The sequence below is a fragment of the Callospermophilus lateralis genome, chromosome 9 (genome assembly GCF_048772815.1).
Source record: "Callospermophilus lateralis isolate mCalLat2 chromosome 9, mCalLat2.hap1, whole genome shotgun sequence".
NCBI classification, from domain to species: domain Eukaryota; kingdom Metazoa; phylum Chordata; class Mammalia; order Rodentia; family Sciuridae; genus Callospermophilus; species Callospermophilus lateralis.
Window position 1 is genome coordinate 2,985,113 of NC_135313.1, and position 15,486 is coordinate 3,000,598.

The following is a 15,486-nucleotide window of genomic DNA, read 5'->3' on the forward strand; positions in this document are numbered from 1 at the left end:
TATTTTAACATTTAAATTTTTATTTTTCCAACAGCACATTCTTAAAAAGAAGTGAACAACTTCAATTTCAAATATAAGGATTAAATAATGCAAATGAAAAGCTGTCATTTTCAGTGAAGCTATTGCCTAATTACCCTGGAAAAAAGTATTCTCATGACTGAACTGAAGCAAAAATCCATTAGCAAAGCTTCACCTGATGCTGTGAAGAGTCTTCTTAAGGTCACTTATGTCTAGACCATGCCCTTGTCTCCAGCCAGAGTTATGCTTGGTAATGGCTTGTGGTTCCACAGTGTTTTGAGTATGAAAAGCGTAGACTAAGAGACACTACTGAAGTCGCTCCAATTGTAGGTTCTGCTGCGGAAGGAAGTCCCAACACTGTAACGTCCCCTTAACCTTCATTCAGAAAGACCACATGAAAAGAAAACTCAAGTCCCACCTCCAGCCTGACTTTGATCACCTCTGGAGTGGCACTGAGGCTGGTGTGCATCAGACCCACAGCTCCCGAGAGGCCCAGTGTGCTTAGAAGAGACCTGAAGTTTCCACCTGGTGGCCCAGCTTGGGGCAGGTGCCTGTAGACAGAGGCATCTGGTGGCCACTGGGGCTCCTTCTGTCAGAGGCAGGGGAAGAAGCAGCACTTCCAGGCGGCACAGAGAAAAGCCCACGTCGCCACGCTCTCGGTTGCCAGCCAGCGGCTGGCGCTCAGAGCTGGTGCTCACTGCTGGGACAAGAGTGCGCTCCTGTTGGCTTTCATCTTTTCCAGGCGCTTCACCAAGTGGCCGTTGCTCACCTCAAGCTCTTCCGTTTTATCTAAGGCAGAGCGAAGCTGAAAGCAGGGGAGAGGCAGTGAGCTCCGAGGAACCTGTTTCCTCCCAACAAGGCGGGTCCCCTGTGGCCAGAATTCCAGTCCCATGGAGAACTACAAGTACTGACTGAAATCCTAAAACGCCCATGTGTCTGTGTGCTTCTTAATTTAGAAGGTGGTCCCAGGCCACGGTTCTGGCATCACGAGTAACCAGGAAACCTCCTCCTCTGAGACTAGACCCCAGACAGGGCACACTGGGGACCCTGACACTCTCACACCACATTGGCTATCTTCTACACTGACAAGGCAAAAAAATACAAACCAGAGCAAGCCCAGGCCTCAGGGGAGGAGGCCCCCATGGCTTGGGGCAATCAGGAGCAAGGTCTCCGTGGCCAGAGACCAAAGCAGGAAGGCAAGAGGCTGGTTGTGGCTCAGAACCTCGGCTGAGCAGAAAGACCAGCAGATGCCCCAGGGAGGGAGCTGCACGGTCACAGGGGCATGGAGATGTGGGAGCATCTGCGGCTCTGCTTCTACCCAGAACCCATCAGTAGGGTGGTGGGGCCCTGGGACAGGTGAACCTCCCCCACCCATGTCACCAGCAGGGGCAGAAGGGAACGCTGCTGGTGGGAAGTTTCCCCTAGTCAGGCCTGGGGCGTTCCTGCCAATTAAAATCAAGCATAGCTTCATGAACCACCACACGGGAAGGGCAAGGCCACCTGAGGTGAGTGTAGAAGCAACAAATGCCAGCAGAGATGCCCAGAGACTGAGCAGTGTCAGATCAAAGAGGAAAACAGCAAGTTGTGCTTGGGACGTTTAAAGGGACGAGATACAATTTACAACAGTGCTGTGCCCCAATGTACAGACCCACGCTCACCAGGTGCTGTGAACATGGGCTGGGTGAACAGCTTTGCAAAGTGTCTTCAGGAAGGTAAGATATGGGTAGTTCTTTTTTAATATTTATTTTTTAGCTTTAGGTGGACACACAGTATTTTATTTCTATGTGGTGCTGAGGATCGAACCCAGTGCTTCACACGTGCCAGGCGAGTGCTCCACCACTGAGCCCTAGCCCCAGCCTAAATACACGAGGTTTTAAAGAAAGCCTGGCAGCACAGCAGATGGCCTGTGCACAATTCAGCCTCTCGGGGGCACTTCAGACAGTGCTGGCCGCTGCCCACGTCCAGGCTTGCTCCATGTGACCAAGTATGTAGTCATAAGTAGCCTGGCTGCTCCTTCATCTCACTAATCACCTCGACATTTATGGATGGTCCTGTGGTAGATGCTCACTGGCTGGTTGGACAGTCAGGCTCCTGACTGGCTGCCCTGCCATCGCCTTTGTTAGGACGATAGCACTTGGTATGGCTGGGGACAGCTGGCCGTGCACAGCCTCGTGGCAGATTTAACCCAAGTAAATCCTCCCCCTACGGCCCAGCCAGAGGGACGGCCACACCACTCTTTCCCTAAGACAGTCTAGAAAATTTACCTCTCTTTGGAGTTTCCGTTTTTCTGCCTTAAGTTCATCTTCTATTTTTTCTGCATTTTCAGCAGCTGATTTATAACGTGACACTTGGCTCTCTAACCTTATTACCTGAAAGGCAGGGAAAAGCCATCTGTATAAGTCAACAGGTCCGTTTTCTTCTTCTAATTGCTTTATTCTTCTCAAGAACATAGGGACTGACTGACTTAATGAAACAGAGAATACACCCTGCGAGTCACAGTGACACAGCCCGTGGGAGAGGACTCAGCGTCTGGCCAAGCAAGGCGTCTGGGCAAACAGTGGCACTTGCTGTTCGGCGGTCACAGGCAATCCTCAGGCCTGGTGCCGCTGCCCTGGCGTCTGTCCTGCTGGAGAGCTGTAGGCTGAGGAAGAGCAAAGGTCCTGCCAGCACCTGGCTCCAGGCTGACCTCTCCCAGGGGTGGCAGGTGGGAGGTGGGAAAGGCAGAGCAGGAGTGCAGGCGCCTTTGGGTGGCAAAGGTGGTGAATGCCTGCCAGCATGCTTCATTAAGTGGCACACAAAAAACAAAAACCCACCCTGGGGTGTGCTCACGGCGGAGGGGGAAAGTGCCTGTTTTGACCTCTTTCTTGGATAGGACACAGATTGTCCTTGGGACCAGCATCTGGAGGTGGGAATACCCCAAGTTAGATACCAGGGAGAACTGCCCTGGCTAGCAGAGAAAGGCAGAGTGACAGCATGAAGTGTGTTCAATAGCTAAATTACTTTTAAAGGAGCAAAGTTTTAAAAAATTCCCAAGCCACATTGGCTATCTTCTACAACTGACCAGTATTTCTAAAGGATTGATAGAACAGCCTAACCCTAATAGTCATCTCTCCTTGCACTTGCTCTTTCTCCAAGAAACACCTTGAGAGACTTGCTGCCTTCATTTGCCCATATCAGGACCATTTTTGGTTCTAAAAATCTCTGCTATTTTGTCCCCAGCCCTTCAGGTGCTATTTGTAGCCAACAAAACTTCAGTTAATCATCCGTTTGACTGCCCATGACTGCTTAAGAGGTGCTCACATACATTTTGTTCTAATGCAGTTATCTCTTGCTCAGATTTTGCAAGTTTAAATTTGAGGTCGCTGATCTGTCTGTTGGCATCCCCTAAAGGTTGAAAGAAAAGGAAAAATTGTTAAGCTCTTGGGCTTTGAAAATGTTAAAACAGGAGTTCCTGGGAACCAAGTCTTTACTTCATAATCATCGTGCAGCTTTCTAAGTGCTGGTCTGTGGCTCCACAATGCACTGAAGCCAGGATCGGAGAAGGCGTGGTGTGAACCCAGGCTGGGAAAGCGCTTCTGTGCCCCCTGCTTGGGAAGGGCAGGAGAGCCCAGGCGAGCGCCACCCCTGAGCCAAGACGACAGACCCAGGATGGAGTTGGGACGGGGAGGAGGGATGGGCGTGTTTGGTCTCCTTTAAACCTGTTTCTAGTTACTGACGTAAAAAGCGCCTCCCGGTCTTTCCTGCAATCAGCAGATTAAGACTGCAGTGCCCAGCAGAGCACTCGTGGCTCCCCTCAGTGCACACTTGCACCTCTGGGGACGCCTGCTCTACGCCACAGGCCTGGAAAGCAATGTCCTTGCTCTGCCCACAAAGAAGTGCCTTTGTGCCTCTGTATCCAGGGCCTCTGGGTGGGGGATGTGAGGGCTCCTGGGCTTTCTGTGCCGTGAGGGCTTAAGGACAGCACACGTTAGAATTGACATTTACTCTGTAGATCCACGACGTGCGTGTCTGTCCCGTTCTCCAAGGCAGCATCTTCAGGGCGCAGACTGTCTAGCTTGCCATTCTTCTGTCTCCCCTCCAGCTGCCCTTTGAGTTTCTTAATCTGAAACACCCACCAGTAACATATGTTAATTTCTCTGTTCCAAAGGAAACCGAAAAGCTGAGTTTGTGCCCCATGGGAAGGGAAGCAAATATCAAGTGAACACCAGCCCCCAGAAGCACAGCAGGCCACGGCCTGAAGCTGAGTGCCCTGTGCCCAGGAGACAGGGATGACATGACTGAACAGGAGAGGTCAAGGGCCAAAGTTGACAATCCACCCTGCACTACACCAGCCAGAGGGACTCTCCCTTTAATCAAGACCAACTCCAGTAAGTAAATAAAAACCTTCTCCAATAGGTGCTCCTCTCAGAAAATACTAGACATACAACGAATGGCAAAGGAACTTTCTTTACAATACCAGGCACGAATTGTTTTGTGACTTGGATGCAAAGTCGTTCTGAAGGTGAAATTCTCTGGGGACTCAGGAGGAGGCTGTACATAAAGCCACCCAAAGAACCAGCCAACGGATAGCGAGTTAGTGTGCCATTGACCTTTGCTTTATTCACAAGAAGCCAGACAGGGCCACTTGGTGTCTCCAGGCCTAGCAGTGCACGAACTAAATCCCCCCAAGCTGTGCCAAGGACCCAGTCATGCTGCAGGTTGTGCAGAGGTGTTTGCCAGCCTTCAGGGAGTCGGTGTCTGCACAGCCCTGCTCTCCTGGGCAGGGAGAAACAGGAGGTGGGACTGGCAGCTGGAGAGGAGTGCCAGACGCGCAGGTGCCCAGTGGCGAGCCTTGCCCTGCTTTCTGGCTCACTTCTGACCTCTGTGGCATCCTCTGGGTAGCCATCTCCCTGCACCTCTGACCAAACACAGACCACGGTGCCTGCTGGTTCAAGGACACGGTGCAGAATGACAGTGGATACGTGTTAAAAGTTCACATTGTTTTATTTTTTTGTGGTGCTAGGGATGGATCCCAGGACCTCGAACATGACAGGCCATGGCCTGCCACTGAGCCACCCCCCAGACAAGATGGTGTTTCTAAAAGAACCCAGGATCCCCGAGACTCCTGCCACCACAGATGCTTTATCCAGTCTTGAAAGAGTATTCAACAGAATTGTAAAAAGTAAGGCAAATGCATTTGGTTAGTAGCTTCTGAAGGAAAATTAGAGGAACTGAGTTTCCTTAGAAGGTGTTGTGGAATAATTTAGTAACCGTCCTGAACACGGCAAGGACAGTATCCAGGATTTCTTGAGGTCAGAGAGAGAATGAAGATAAATCACAGTTAACAATGCTGATCAACCATTCAAAGAAACGCCTGCCGGAAGGGACTGATCACTGGGCACAAGGCTGATGGGTGGTGACAAGCACCAGTGAGAGGAGAGGTGCTGGCAGTGACCAAGGCCTGGTCTCAGCACTTAACCTGGGCCTTCCACACTAATGTGCAATTCAAGCAGCAATCCACTAGAACGTACCCAGCTCAGTACAGTGGCCTCAGGTCTCTGAGACCTCCCTAACACTCGCATGACGTATGATATTCTGTTTGGACAAAATCAAGCTAAGGTTTGGCTTATGATTCTTTTCAGGCATGATGTATTTAGGGGTTTTCTGAGCGCACAAGATGTCAGGACGGGAAGGCTTGTGGTTTCACGTGCCCTGCTAAAGTAATCAAAAGATCATTACCTGTTCCAGCAGGCATTCCCGTTCATCAATGAGCTTTTTCAACCTAATATCTGAAGAGAGGAGAGAGACACAGGTTCGGGTGAATGGCACGCGGCACCCTCCAGCGGTGGCTCGCCAGGGGATGCTGGTTGGGGTTAGTGAGATGAATGATGAAGGCAGAGTTACACACGTACCACGGTGGATGAGGCCAGGCAGGACGGGAGGTACTCAGCCAGGGGAGGCGCCACCTCCCGACTCACTTCTGGGAGCAGCATCCGGCTCATGCAAAGAGGCTAGTCTTCTACTTAGGTTAGCATGCAAGAACGCCAGGCAAACCACACTGCAACACAAGAGCTCACAGGCTTCACGCTTCAGGTTGCCAGGGGCAACACGCACCCCGAATCACGACACAGGAGCACCACTGCAGCCTTCCTCCCTGCCCTGAGCTGACAGCTGGGGTGTACCTATCTTGTTTCTCTTGTAGACTCACCAGTGACAGTTTTGACTCTGTTTACAAATCCAGGCACGCTGACAACATGCCCTAACCCAGGGACTCTTTGAAGGCAAGCGTAGGGATGGCTGGTGTTTTTACACACCCCCGCCAGGCACATAAGGATGTGTACAAAATGTGTCTGTAGCCCCAACACCTCTGTGCAGGAGGGTACTACAGCGTTCAGGTTCAGCGGGACCAAGACCTGGGAGTGTTCACATCTGCTTAAAGGCAAAATCTGGAGAACTGATGCTGACAGGGATGCACCCGCACACACTCTGCAACAAAGGCAGGCCCTCTTCTAGCAGCTTCCGTGCATCGGCTTGTTATCAGCCCAAGAGCCCGGGGGGTGGGCCATCACTCCCCTCTTTAGAGAAGGGGGAGGCCCAGGGCGGTGGTCCCTGTCCCAGGCCTAGTAGCCCGGCCTCGGGGTGCTCCAGCACTTCCAGTGCTAGTCTCGCATCTCTGGGAGGGATGCGCACCCCTGCCTGAGCTCCGATTCCAAGGGGACCCTGCCCCACATTGCTTAGCTCTAAATTCTCCATCGAGTAAAATATTAATTTTCATTTGCCGTGTGAGAAGAAAATAACCCACATAAAATGTGTCTTTGTTTTCATTTAAAAAACTATCTGGCCACATTCTAATCCAATTTACAGGTTTTCTCTAATTTGTTTTCCAAAAACCCTATTTTGAAAGGCACTATGTAACAAAAGAGGAGAAATTTTTAAGCAGAAGATAAATTCAGGACCCTTTCAGGAAATGCATTTTAAAGGCTAATGGTGTCTTACAGTTACTTCATTTCTTCCCTTTCATAAATGCATCCAACACAGAAATTAATTTTTTCATGATCATAAACTTTGTTGTTTTATCCAATATCACTTTTCATCTTATCCTACGTATTTTTTACTCCTTTATACAAAACACTGAATACATCTGAAAATGATCCTGAAGCTCATATATCCATTGTATAATTTTACTATCTTTTATTATTTGAGTCTAAGAAGTCTCCAAGAAGACTTTAAAATTTTAGACAGGTAGTAGGAAATAAATTTTAAAATGTAATCTTAGTGAAAGAAAAAAATACAGGTGATCTGACTTTTAGTCCTGTAGTGAGACTATTAAAAAACAGGCAGAACTTTAGGAAGAGAAATTTTAAAGCAGAATAGGAGAACAAAATGAAACTAAACAGCTTTCAGAAAATGGAAAAAAGCAAAATAACTTGATATAGACAAAATAAAAGTACCACTTTTCAAAGCTTTAAAAATCAACAACTGTAACTTGCTTGGTGAAATGGCACATCAGTGGTAAACTTACCGTTAACACCTAACCAGAATACTAAAAACCCAGGATTACCCTGTATTTATGCAGCAAGTAGCCTTGCTGGTCAGAAATACTCCTGCACAAGCAGGTGGAGACTACTCAGCCAGCCCCTGCAGTGTTTAGAAATGAAGCACAGAAAAAGGTCAAGTCCTGATTTTAGGGCTTCCTTCTATACTGGGAAGCTAAAATCAGAAGACTAGTAAAGGCATTTTAATGATATTGCTAAAGAATTGCATTTTCAAGAAATCTGTTTAAAAAAAAAAGAAATGTTTTTTACACATTAATAATATATTAATGGCTCCAGCAAACTTTATGGTAGACATTTTAGAGATCCATGAATGGGGAACAAAGAGGGAAAGACTTCTAGAAACTCCCTGGGTAGGCAAACAAGTACTGGGATCCTCAGTCATTCCTTTGGCCTGTGTGTTGTTAGTTCTCCATCCAGGGGCAGCACAATTCAATGAACAGCACGTGACAGCCGGCACAGATCCGATCATGGCAGGACAAGCACGTATTCTGAACCTGACACACACCTGTGCTTCCCTCCCCTTCGATTAGGGGTCTGGGCATTTGGAAGGAATCTTCCTATTGGTTCCCTTGGCTCAGTGGCCATGGTGGCATGCTGCACCATGGGGTCTCCTTGGAAGGGACCAGACCAGAGGGACCCCAAGCCCTCTGAACCCCAGGAGTAGCCTTCCAGGGTTCTGGAGATAGTGGAATGTTAGTTTCATTAGGTGTTCATTGGGTGTTCTTTTAATCAGAGGTACTAAACATCATAGAAAGTAGTCAGTGCAGTACAGTTCATTCTTAAAAATGATTTAAAAAATGCTACTGCTTTCTAACCTTTGCATAACAAAATTAAAGCCCCAAATCTGTTCTTTCTTATTTTCTATATAGGCTCATAACTATAATTTTGAAGGAAGACTTACATTTTAATATAATAGGTATTTTCTGATTTGGGGCTGAAACACAACCAAGATTTTTGACATCTTGTTGAATGAACACTTTTCTCTATTCTGTTCCAGCCTAAATTCCTCTGGCTGAGCGAGAACTTTGCAATTCTCTTGAGTTTGAACCTTTTATTGCTGGAATCTTTCTAAATTGCCTTGACACTGAATATGCCTAAGTTAATCACTTCTTGGGGGCTGAAGGGCCCTCCCTAGGACAAGCAGGGGCTGGGCTGGGCTGTGGTGCTGTCACATGCACAGGGCACAGAAGCTGATGTCTGCCATAAAGGCACTGGAAGGACCAAGACATGACTCTGCTGCCGCACGCTCCTCCCTTGATTGTCTGCTGCTGATTGTCAGCTTCGGCACCCCACTAGACAGCTGAGCCTGTGCCTGTCCACTGGCCAGTGCCTTCAGCTATTCAGTGACCAGTGTGCTTGTCAATGAACAAATGAGCGGGTGAATGACAGAGGCTGGACAGCTGAGCTCAAGGACCTGTGGTGTGCTTGATGTAACGTGCAGCTGGAGAACTTGGGAGAAAAGGACGGAGCTCAAGAAGACCAGGGGGTGTTACTCTAGTGTCTGGTTGTGGGGGGCCTCTGAAAGTCGAAACGAGAGCTGCCTTCCCACACATGCTCCAGCTCCAGCACATGAGCGGCTTGGCTGCAGTGACATGGACCAGGGCCCCTTGCATCCTGCAGAGCCCTTGGCTGGAGCCTCCAGCGAGTCCCCCACTTTCCTGCGTTCATGGCATGAGAGGAGAGGATTCAACATACCCACTGTCCTCTTCTTCCAGGCATTTGAGCAGCACCAATCAAAGTTTACTGGCCACTTTGATCATTCTCCCCAACTACTCTATGTTGGCATGCTTAAACGGAGACCCTCCAGCTGGGGCCCACCTGGGGGGGGTCCAGAGAGCACAGGAAACAACACGAGGGACCATCTTCTCACCTCTCCAAGCATGGCCCTCTACCAGTGCCAGGATGGCCCCAGGGAAGGCACATACCTACTACTGCCAGGCGGTGAGGAACAGAGGCTCAGAGCTCTGTGGGGTCAGCAGCCAGGAGCAGGGCCACTGTGTGAAACAGCAGCCAGCGTCAGAGGTCAAGGAGCCCACAGACTAAACCACAGCCTTGTTAAATTATAAAATGCTTTTATTTTAGTTATGTAACACTTAGGTTCGCCTCCAAATTTACTGAGGTTTTGGTCTTTCTGTACTCAATTATATCTTGTAACAGTTAATACAAATTCCAATAATCTTATAAAGTGTCAATAGCATTCATAATATACATTCCCTTGTGATTTTATACTTTACCATTACTTTTTACTTAATTTATGATTATTTAAAAATTTTTTATATAGAAAAAATATAATTTTCCAGGCAGATCAAAACAAAAAATTCCAGTAAAAATATACTGAGAATAACAAATAAAAATATTTATACCAAAATACCAAAAGTGATTCAACTTTTTAAAATATCCTAGTTTAATCTAATGAGTAGTTTGCACTAGAACAAGTAATGTTTTGTGTTGCTCTTTTGAATAATGACTAAGACATTCAAACAGAAAGAGAAGTAATTTTAAGTTAAAAAATTTTAAAAGACTGCCCTTGTCTAAATACCACAGTAGGAAATGCAATTTCAACATATTTCTTGATAAAAATATTTTTAAAATAATCTTCATATACAATGAATCTGATACTTCATAAGCATGAAGTGAAGTCAAAATCTACAAAATAAACTTGGTCATCTGGACAATGAGATCCAAGGGTATTGGCATGAAATTAAATACATGAGGTAAAGAACAAAAAGACCTCCCTAGTGCTTTCAGATATTTACTTGTTATCCCTAAAATGATCAATTATTGGCCTAAGGTGCTTATCTTATCACTCAGTGACCTACATGCCATTTGGACATTTATTTCAGTTAAATAAAATACTATGCAGGTTATAATGTACATGTTAAAATCAAATATGGAAGTACACAGACTTGAATGAGACATATTAGTTTAAATATGCACAATATTCATGATGCAGAAATCTAAGAGTGCTATTTGGTCATTTCATTGGATGTTGACATATTTGGTCAACATCTACATGCATAATGGCCTGGGGTCTAGCGAAGTAGTTTTACTTCAGGCTAGAATATAAAAAGAGTACAGGTATACCTTACTGTTTGCTGCTACTGGAAAGCTCTCCATCAGAACTTATTCTGAAAACAAATGTCTTTCTTCCTAATATGGGTGACAACCTCAATGATTAAACAGGAACCTGTAGGTAACCATGTAGCTAATGTAGTAAGTGAGCAACTGTCACACAGTACATCTAGATCAAGTAGGACGTTCTGCACTGTTGCCAGTGAGACCGAGGAGAGCGTCTCTGACGCCTGGACTTGCTGTGCGGAGTGGGTCGGGCCTTCTCTGCAACCTTATCTGGCGCCCGCCGTCTGCCCGTCTGCGGCCTGCCTGCCCTAGGACATGGTACAGTCTTCTTTGCTCTTGCCCCTCTCGCTTCCTTCTCCTGCTTCTCTTCCACCCTCTGAACTGGAGTCCCCCGTCTCCCCTGCTGCTGCCGACAACTCACTGCTTTCTTGATCGAGGCTGTCCTGGGCTTTGTCAGCCACCTGACCTGGGTGTTGGGACGGATCCCGCCTCTTGGCACTTTCTGCCCGAGGGGCATCACCAGTGTCCTTTGAGGGGCTGTTTTCCAGCAGGGAGCTGCTGTCCCCTTCTTCCTTCTCTGGTTCTAGAGGACTGCTCTGGGCGCTGCTGGCTGCTTTGGCATCACCATCTTCATCTAATGCTCTATCACTAGCGCTAGCACCTGACGGCTCAACCGTGCCTCCGTGAGACACTCCCCCTGCCCTGGTCTTCACATCACCGTCCTCTTGTTGAAGCTTTCCATTCAACTCCGTTTCACGATTCCCTGGACAATCAACATGCTCCCTGCTTCCTGCCACAATTTTCTGCTCTGGATTTTGGGTCACCTCATTTTGTGATTCCACTACTGGTTTCTTGTCAGAAAACTGCACCTGCTCTTCTTCCTTAATCTCGCCTACCTCTGCGTCCTGATAGCTCAGTTCTTTCTTAACACCCTCAAGGGATTCTGCAGCTGCTGGTGATCTTTTCTTCTTGTTTTTCTTCTTCTTGTTCTTATTCTTCTTCTGGGGTGACTCTGATGCCTCCGCCTGCTGGTCACTCTTCTCTTCCTCTGGTTCCTTTGCATCAAGCAGCTCACCTTCAGCATCTGCCCTACCTGAGCCTGTTGCTTCCTGATGGCCGCCCTTGGCTGCTGGAGCACCAGGGATGGGCTGGGGTTCTGCGTGGCCTGGCTCCTCATCCCTCACCTCCGCAGCTCCACCCTTGTCTGCACTGTTCTTCCCACCGGCTTCTGTGCTATGAACTGGGGCCTCTCTCAGCTCAGTTGCCTCCTGGTTGGTGAGCTCCTTCTCTAAGCTCTGCCCTGCACTGGTGCTAAACACACACTGTCCACCTTGAGTCACTGGGTCATCACCATGCTTCAGGGGACTTGCAGGCACTGTGCCCACTTGCTCCCCAGCTGGCACTCCCCCTGCCTCTATTATACTCCCCAGGTGACCCCCACTTGGCCCTCCAGCATCTGTCCTGCTCATTCTTTCAACTTCGCGTATTGGCACAGGAGCAGATTCCTGGCATGTTTGTGGGCTAACCTCTTCCAAGTCGCTTTTCCAATCCTCCTGCTTTTCTTTTTCCTGCCTTCCTACAGATGGCTCACTTTGGCTTTTGATATCCAAGGCAGTGCAACTGTCCTGCCCACTCGTGAGTTCTGGGGCTTCCTTGTCTAAATCCTTCCAATAACCAGGCTGCTCCAGGGAAGCCCCAGTTTCACCATCTGGCACGTCTATGACCCCTCTTGACTCAACCTGCCCTGGACTTTCAAGGAAAGCAGTATTCTCTAGAACTTGGTTGTGAACCTGCTCCTCACAGTTAGCATTTGCTCTGGGTCCTGGGGACGGGGCACTGTCTCCAGAGGTTTTCTGCTCCTCCACATTTTCACCAGGATGTGATACATAATCCTTTACTGTGTCCTCTTTGTGCTGTTCTTGCTCAGTATTCTGCAAGATTGCTCTTTTCCCCATATTCTCCACAATTTCATTTTTCACCTTCACTTCTGTGGCTCTTCCTAAAAGACCATTGAGAGAATTGAAGGGACCCCATGATGCGGTGACCACTCAACATAAATTAAAAAGTAAACACAGGTTCTAATTCCCACCCAGCCCTGTTCCTAGAGAGAGTGAGTCATCAAAGAATCACATGAAATGGAGGCTTCTGCCATTTAAGTGTGGCAAAGCAGCAACTGCATTAGCAAGAATCTGATCAGTGAGGCCTGGCCACCATCTCCAAGGCAACAGTGTGCTGGTGCCGCCGTGCATGAGCTTTTCAAGGTGAATCCAGGTTTTAACACAAAGAAACAGCTCTGGATCAGAGAGCCAAACAACCCAAAATGATGGGTTTAAGAATGGACTGCAAGTCCATTCCCATTTCCAAATGTACATCCTGACACCTCGTGCTTTTCCGGTTATCAAGTGGCTTTGCTGATCAGAGCCCCTAAGTGGCTCTCAAATTGTTGTTTATAAAGAATGTTCAGTTCAGTTTCAGAAGCTTAGACTCAAGATCCATCTCAATGAGGATACCTTTAAAATAGCTCCTATAAAGCAAAGAGAAAGCTATGCTCCACTGCCCAGCATTGTCTTCCTGAAAGAGTGTCCACATCTGTCCTGAGTCCTCAGCTCAGCCCAGGAGCCTATGCACCCCAGCAGGAGGCAAGGCTGGATGCCAGGGGACCACTTAATTAAGACACTGTTTACAAGTAGGAAGCTTGACACTGCTTTGGAACAAACAGTTATACTTGAGATTCTCTAAACCAAGCCTGAGCCTATTAGATACCATGTTACTGGAAGCCAAAGCCTGACAATCTTGTAGCCAGTGGTCTCCACACTGGGGCCATGACCCCAGGAAAATAGGGGAGATACTAGCACTACGATTTAGTTTTATTTTACCTTTTAAAAATTTCTATTATTCTATGTCTTATGAGGTACTTTCTATATCAATGAAATAGTACACGTAAGTACATTAAAAGATAACATGTGTATCGATAAATTCCCACAATCCTTTACTGACGGGATATGTGAGCCAAAACATTAAAGACCATCACAAAGCTGGTATTTAAGCAGCTCATGGTGGTTATAAAAGGTATGCAAAACAGACAAGAGCAGCATGGTCAATCCCTACCTGCTCAGCACCCCTTCTAAAGGCATGATGGCAATTCATTAATTCACCTTTTCTTCCCAACAACTTTTACACAGTTCCAAGTGCTGTGTCTTCAGGAGTGGTAAAGATAAAAAGGGACTTCCCTGGGAGATGAGTCCTGAGAAGCTAAAGCCTACAGGTTTCCACATTTGCATAAAGAAAACTAAGTAAGTTGAAAACTTCTAATTTGCAATTAAAAATCATGGGCTCTCTCTTATTCCAGCCTCACTGATAAAAACTTGAAGGCAACTGGTACCAGGGACAGACCAGGCCTTTTTTAGGGGGTGCAGCTTCAGGCTGAGGGGTTATTCCAAAGCCAGACTGTATGATGAATATGAGCGAGTTGCTGCAGGTCGTTGAAAAATCACATAAAATATCCCATGATCCACTGGACTCCACCAGCTGATCCTCGGGCGGAAGCAAGGGTATGGCATTTGAAGGAGCATGCTCAACCAAGGCCTCCTACACCCTGGCCACACCCACCACCCAGGACTGCCTGCCCCCCACCCAGGACGCTGAGCGGGGCACAGGCTGTGACAGCGTGGCAGGCCCCTGCGGCCACCTAACCTGCTTCGCAGCCTCGGCTACTCTGATCTGATAGCTCCATAACGAAGCAGGTTGAAGCCACACTTGGCACAGATGTGAGGAGAGCACGGTCACCCAGTGCTGGCCCCTCCTTACACTCACAGCTTTGAGACGCAGAGGTATGTGGATTGAGCCACTGTGGTAAGCTGGAGGAGGTGCATGCCAGACAACGCATGTGGGCCCTCACACTGACTGGCAGGAAATTACCATGACGTGACAGAACAAATGGCATGCTGTGTGACTGTTAATTGATCAGTTACGATTGCTTCAATTCTAAAAATGCATGGAATGTGAGCCAATGCTGATTGAAAGATGAAGGGATCAGGAACGCATACTTACCCAGTGTCCCATCCCCGGCCGACTTGAGGGCATTTAACTCCTCTTTAGTGATCTTGGTGGAGCCTTGGTACCCAACATTGTTTAGTGTATCTGAAGTCTCTCCATTGTTGGCTATTTCTGAATTTAGGATTATTCCATGTTTCTGGGAACAAAAACAGGCTCACTGTAATACTCAGAAATATCAGGTTAAAACTTTCTTTATTAATAATCTTAAAAAAGGAAAGTATTTTTCCTGGAGAGGGAAACTCCAGAGGGACGCAGAGGTGCCTGGGCACCACGCTTGTGAGTGCTCCACCAACACACAAGTCTGCGGCGGCTTCCTCCACATGCTGCCTCCTTTGGGCTCCTATCTAGGACCTAATTTTCTGGTGACAAGATACTTTCAACAGGGATTCTTTAAACCAGGCATAAGAGCCCCTGAGCTGCCACAAGTGGCACACCAAGCTGTCGCTAGGAAGTGCCCCTCAGCCACACAGCCCTGAGAGAAAGGCGTGCTCAGGTGTTCTGGAAGGAATGAGACTCACGTTGGGGGGATTAAAAGGGGTCCGGAATGCTGCATGTATTCAAAAGAATGAGCATGTCCATGACACGGAGAGACGCTTGGCAGCCCTGGGGTCCTGACTTGCCGGCCACCCCTGCCTCACAGCTCTTCCCCGATGCTGCGCGCACAGCCTCTGAGGAGCATCATTGGCCACCTGACTCCAGGCCTGTGCCCTGCTGGTTCATTGCTCTGGCTTTGACCAGGGAATTTAAGAGCAGTGTTCAACACTCCCTCCTGCAGCACTCCAGAGCCCCCCCGAGATGC

General features: G+C 47.9%; 1 protein-coding gene across 22 annotated transcripts in view; it reads right to left on the reverse strand.

The window, feature by feature from the left end:
• Lrrfip1 (LRR binding FLII interacting protein 1) overlaps positions 1 to 15,486 on the reverse strand; it is a 129,902-nt gene continuing 114,416 nt past the window's right edge. For 15 of the 22 annotated variants that reach the window (XM_076865539.2, XM_076865537.2, XM_076865535.2 and 12 more), the window contains 2 exons: positions 14,682 to 14,823; positions 9,606 to 12,630 (listed from right to left, as the gene is read on the reverse strand). In XM_076865539.2, the coding sequence (XP_076721654.1) occupies positions 10,940 to 12,630; positions 14,682 to 14,823 (1,833 nt within the window). In that variant the 3' untranslated portion in view covers positions 9,606 to 10,939. Of the gene's footprint in view, positions 824 to 2,282; positions 2,388 to 3,322; positions 3,403 to 4,002; positions 4,121 to 5,736; positions 5,787 to 9,605; positions 12,631 to 14,681; positions 14,824 to 15,486 lie in introns of those variants that run through there. The other 7 variants (XM_076865545.2, XM_076865548.2, XM_076865544.2 and 4 more) reach the window with 1 other exon arrangement.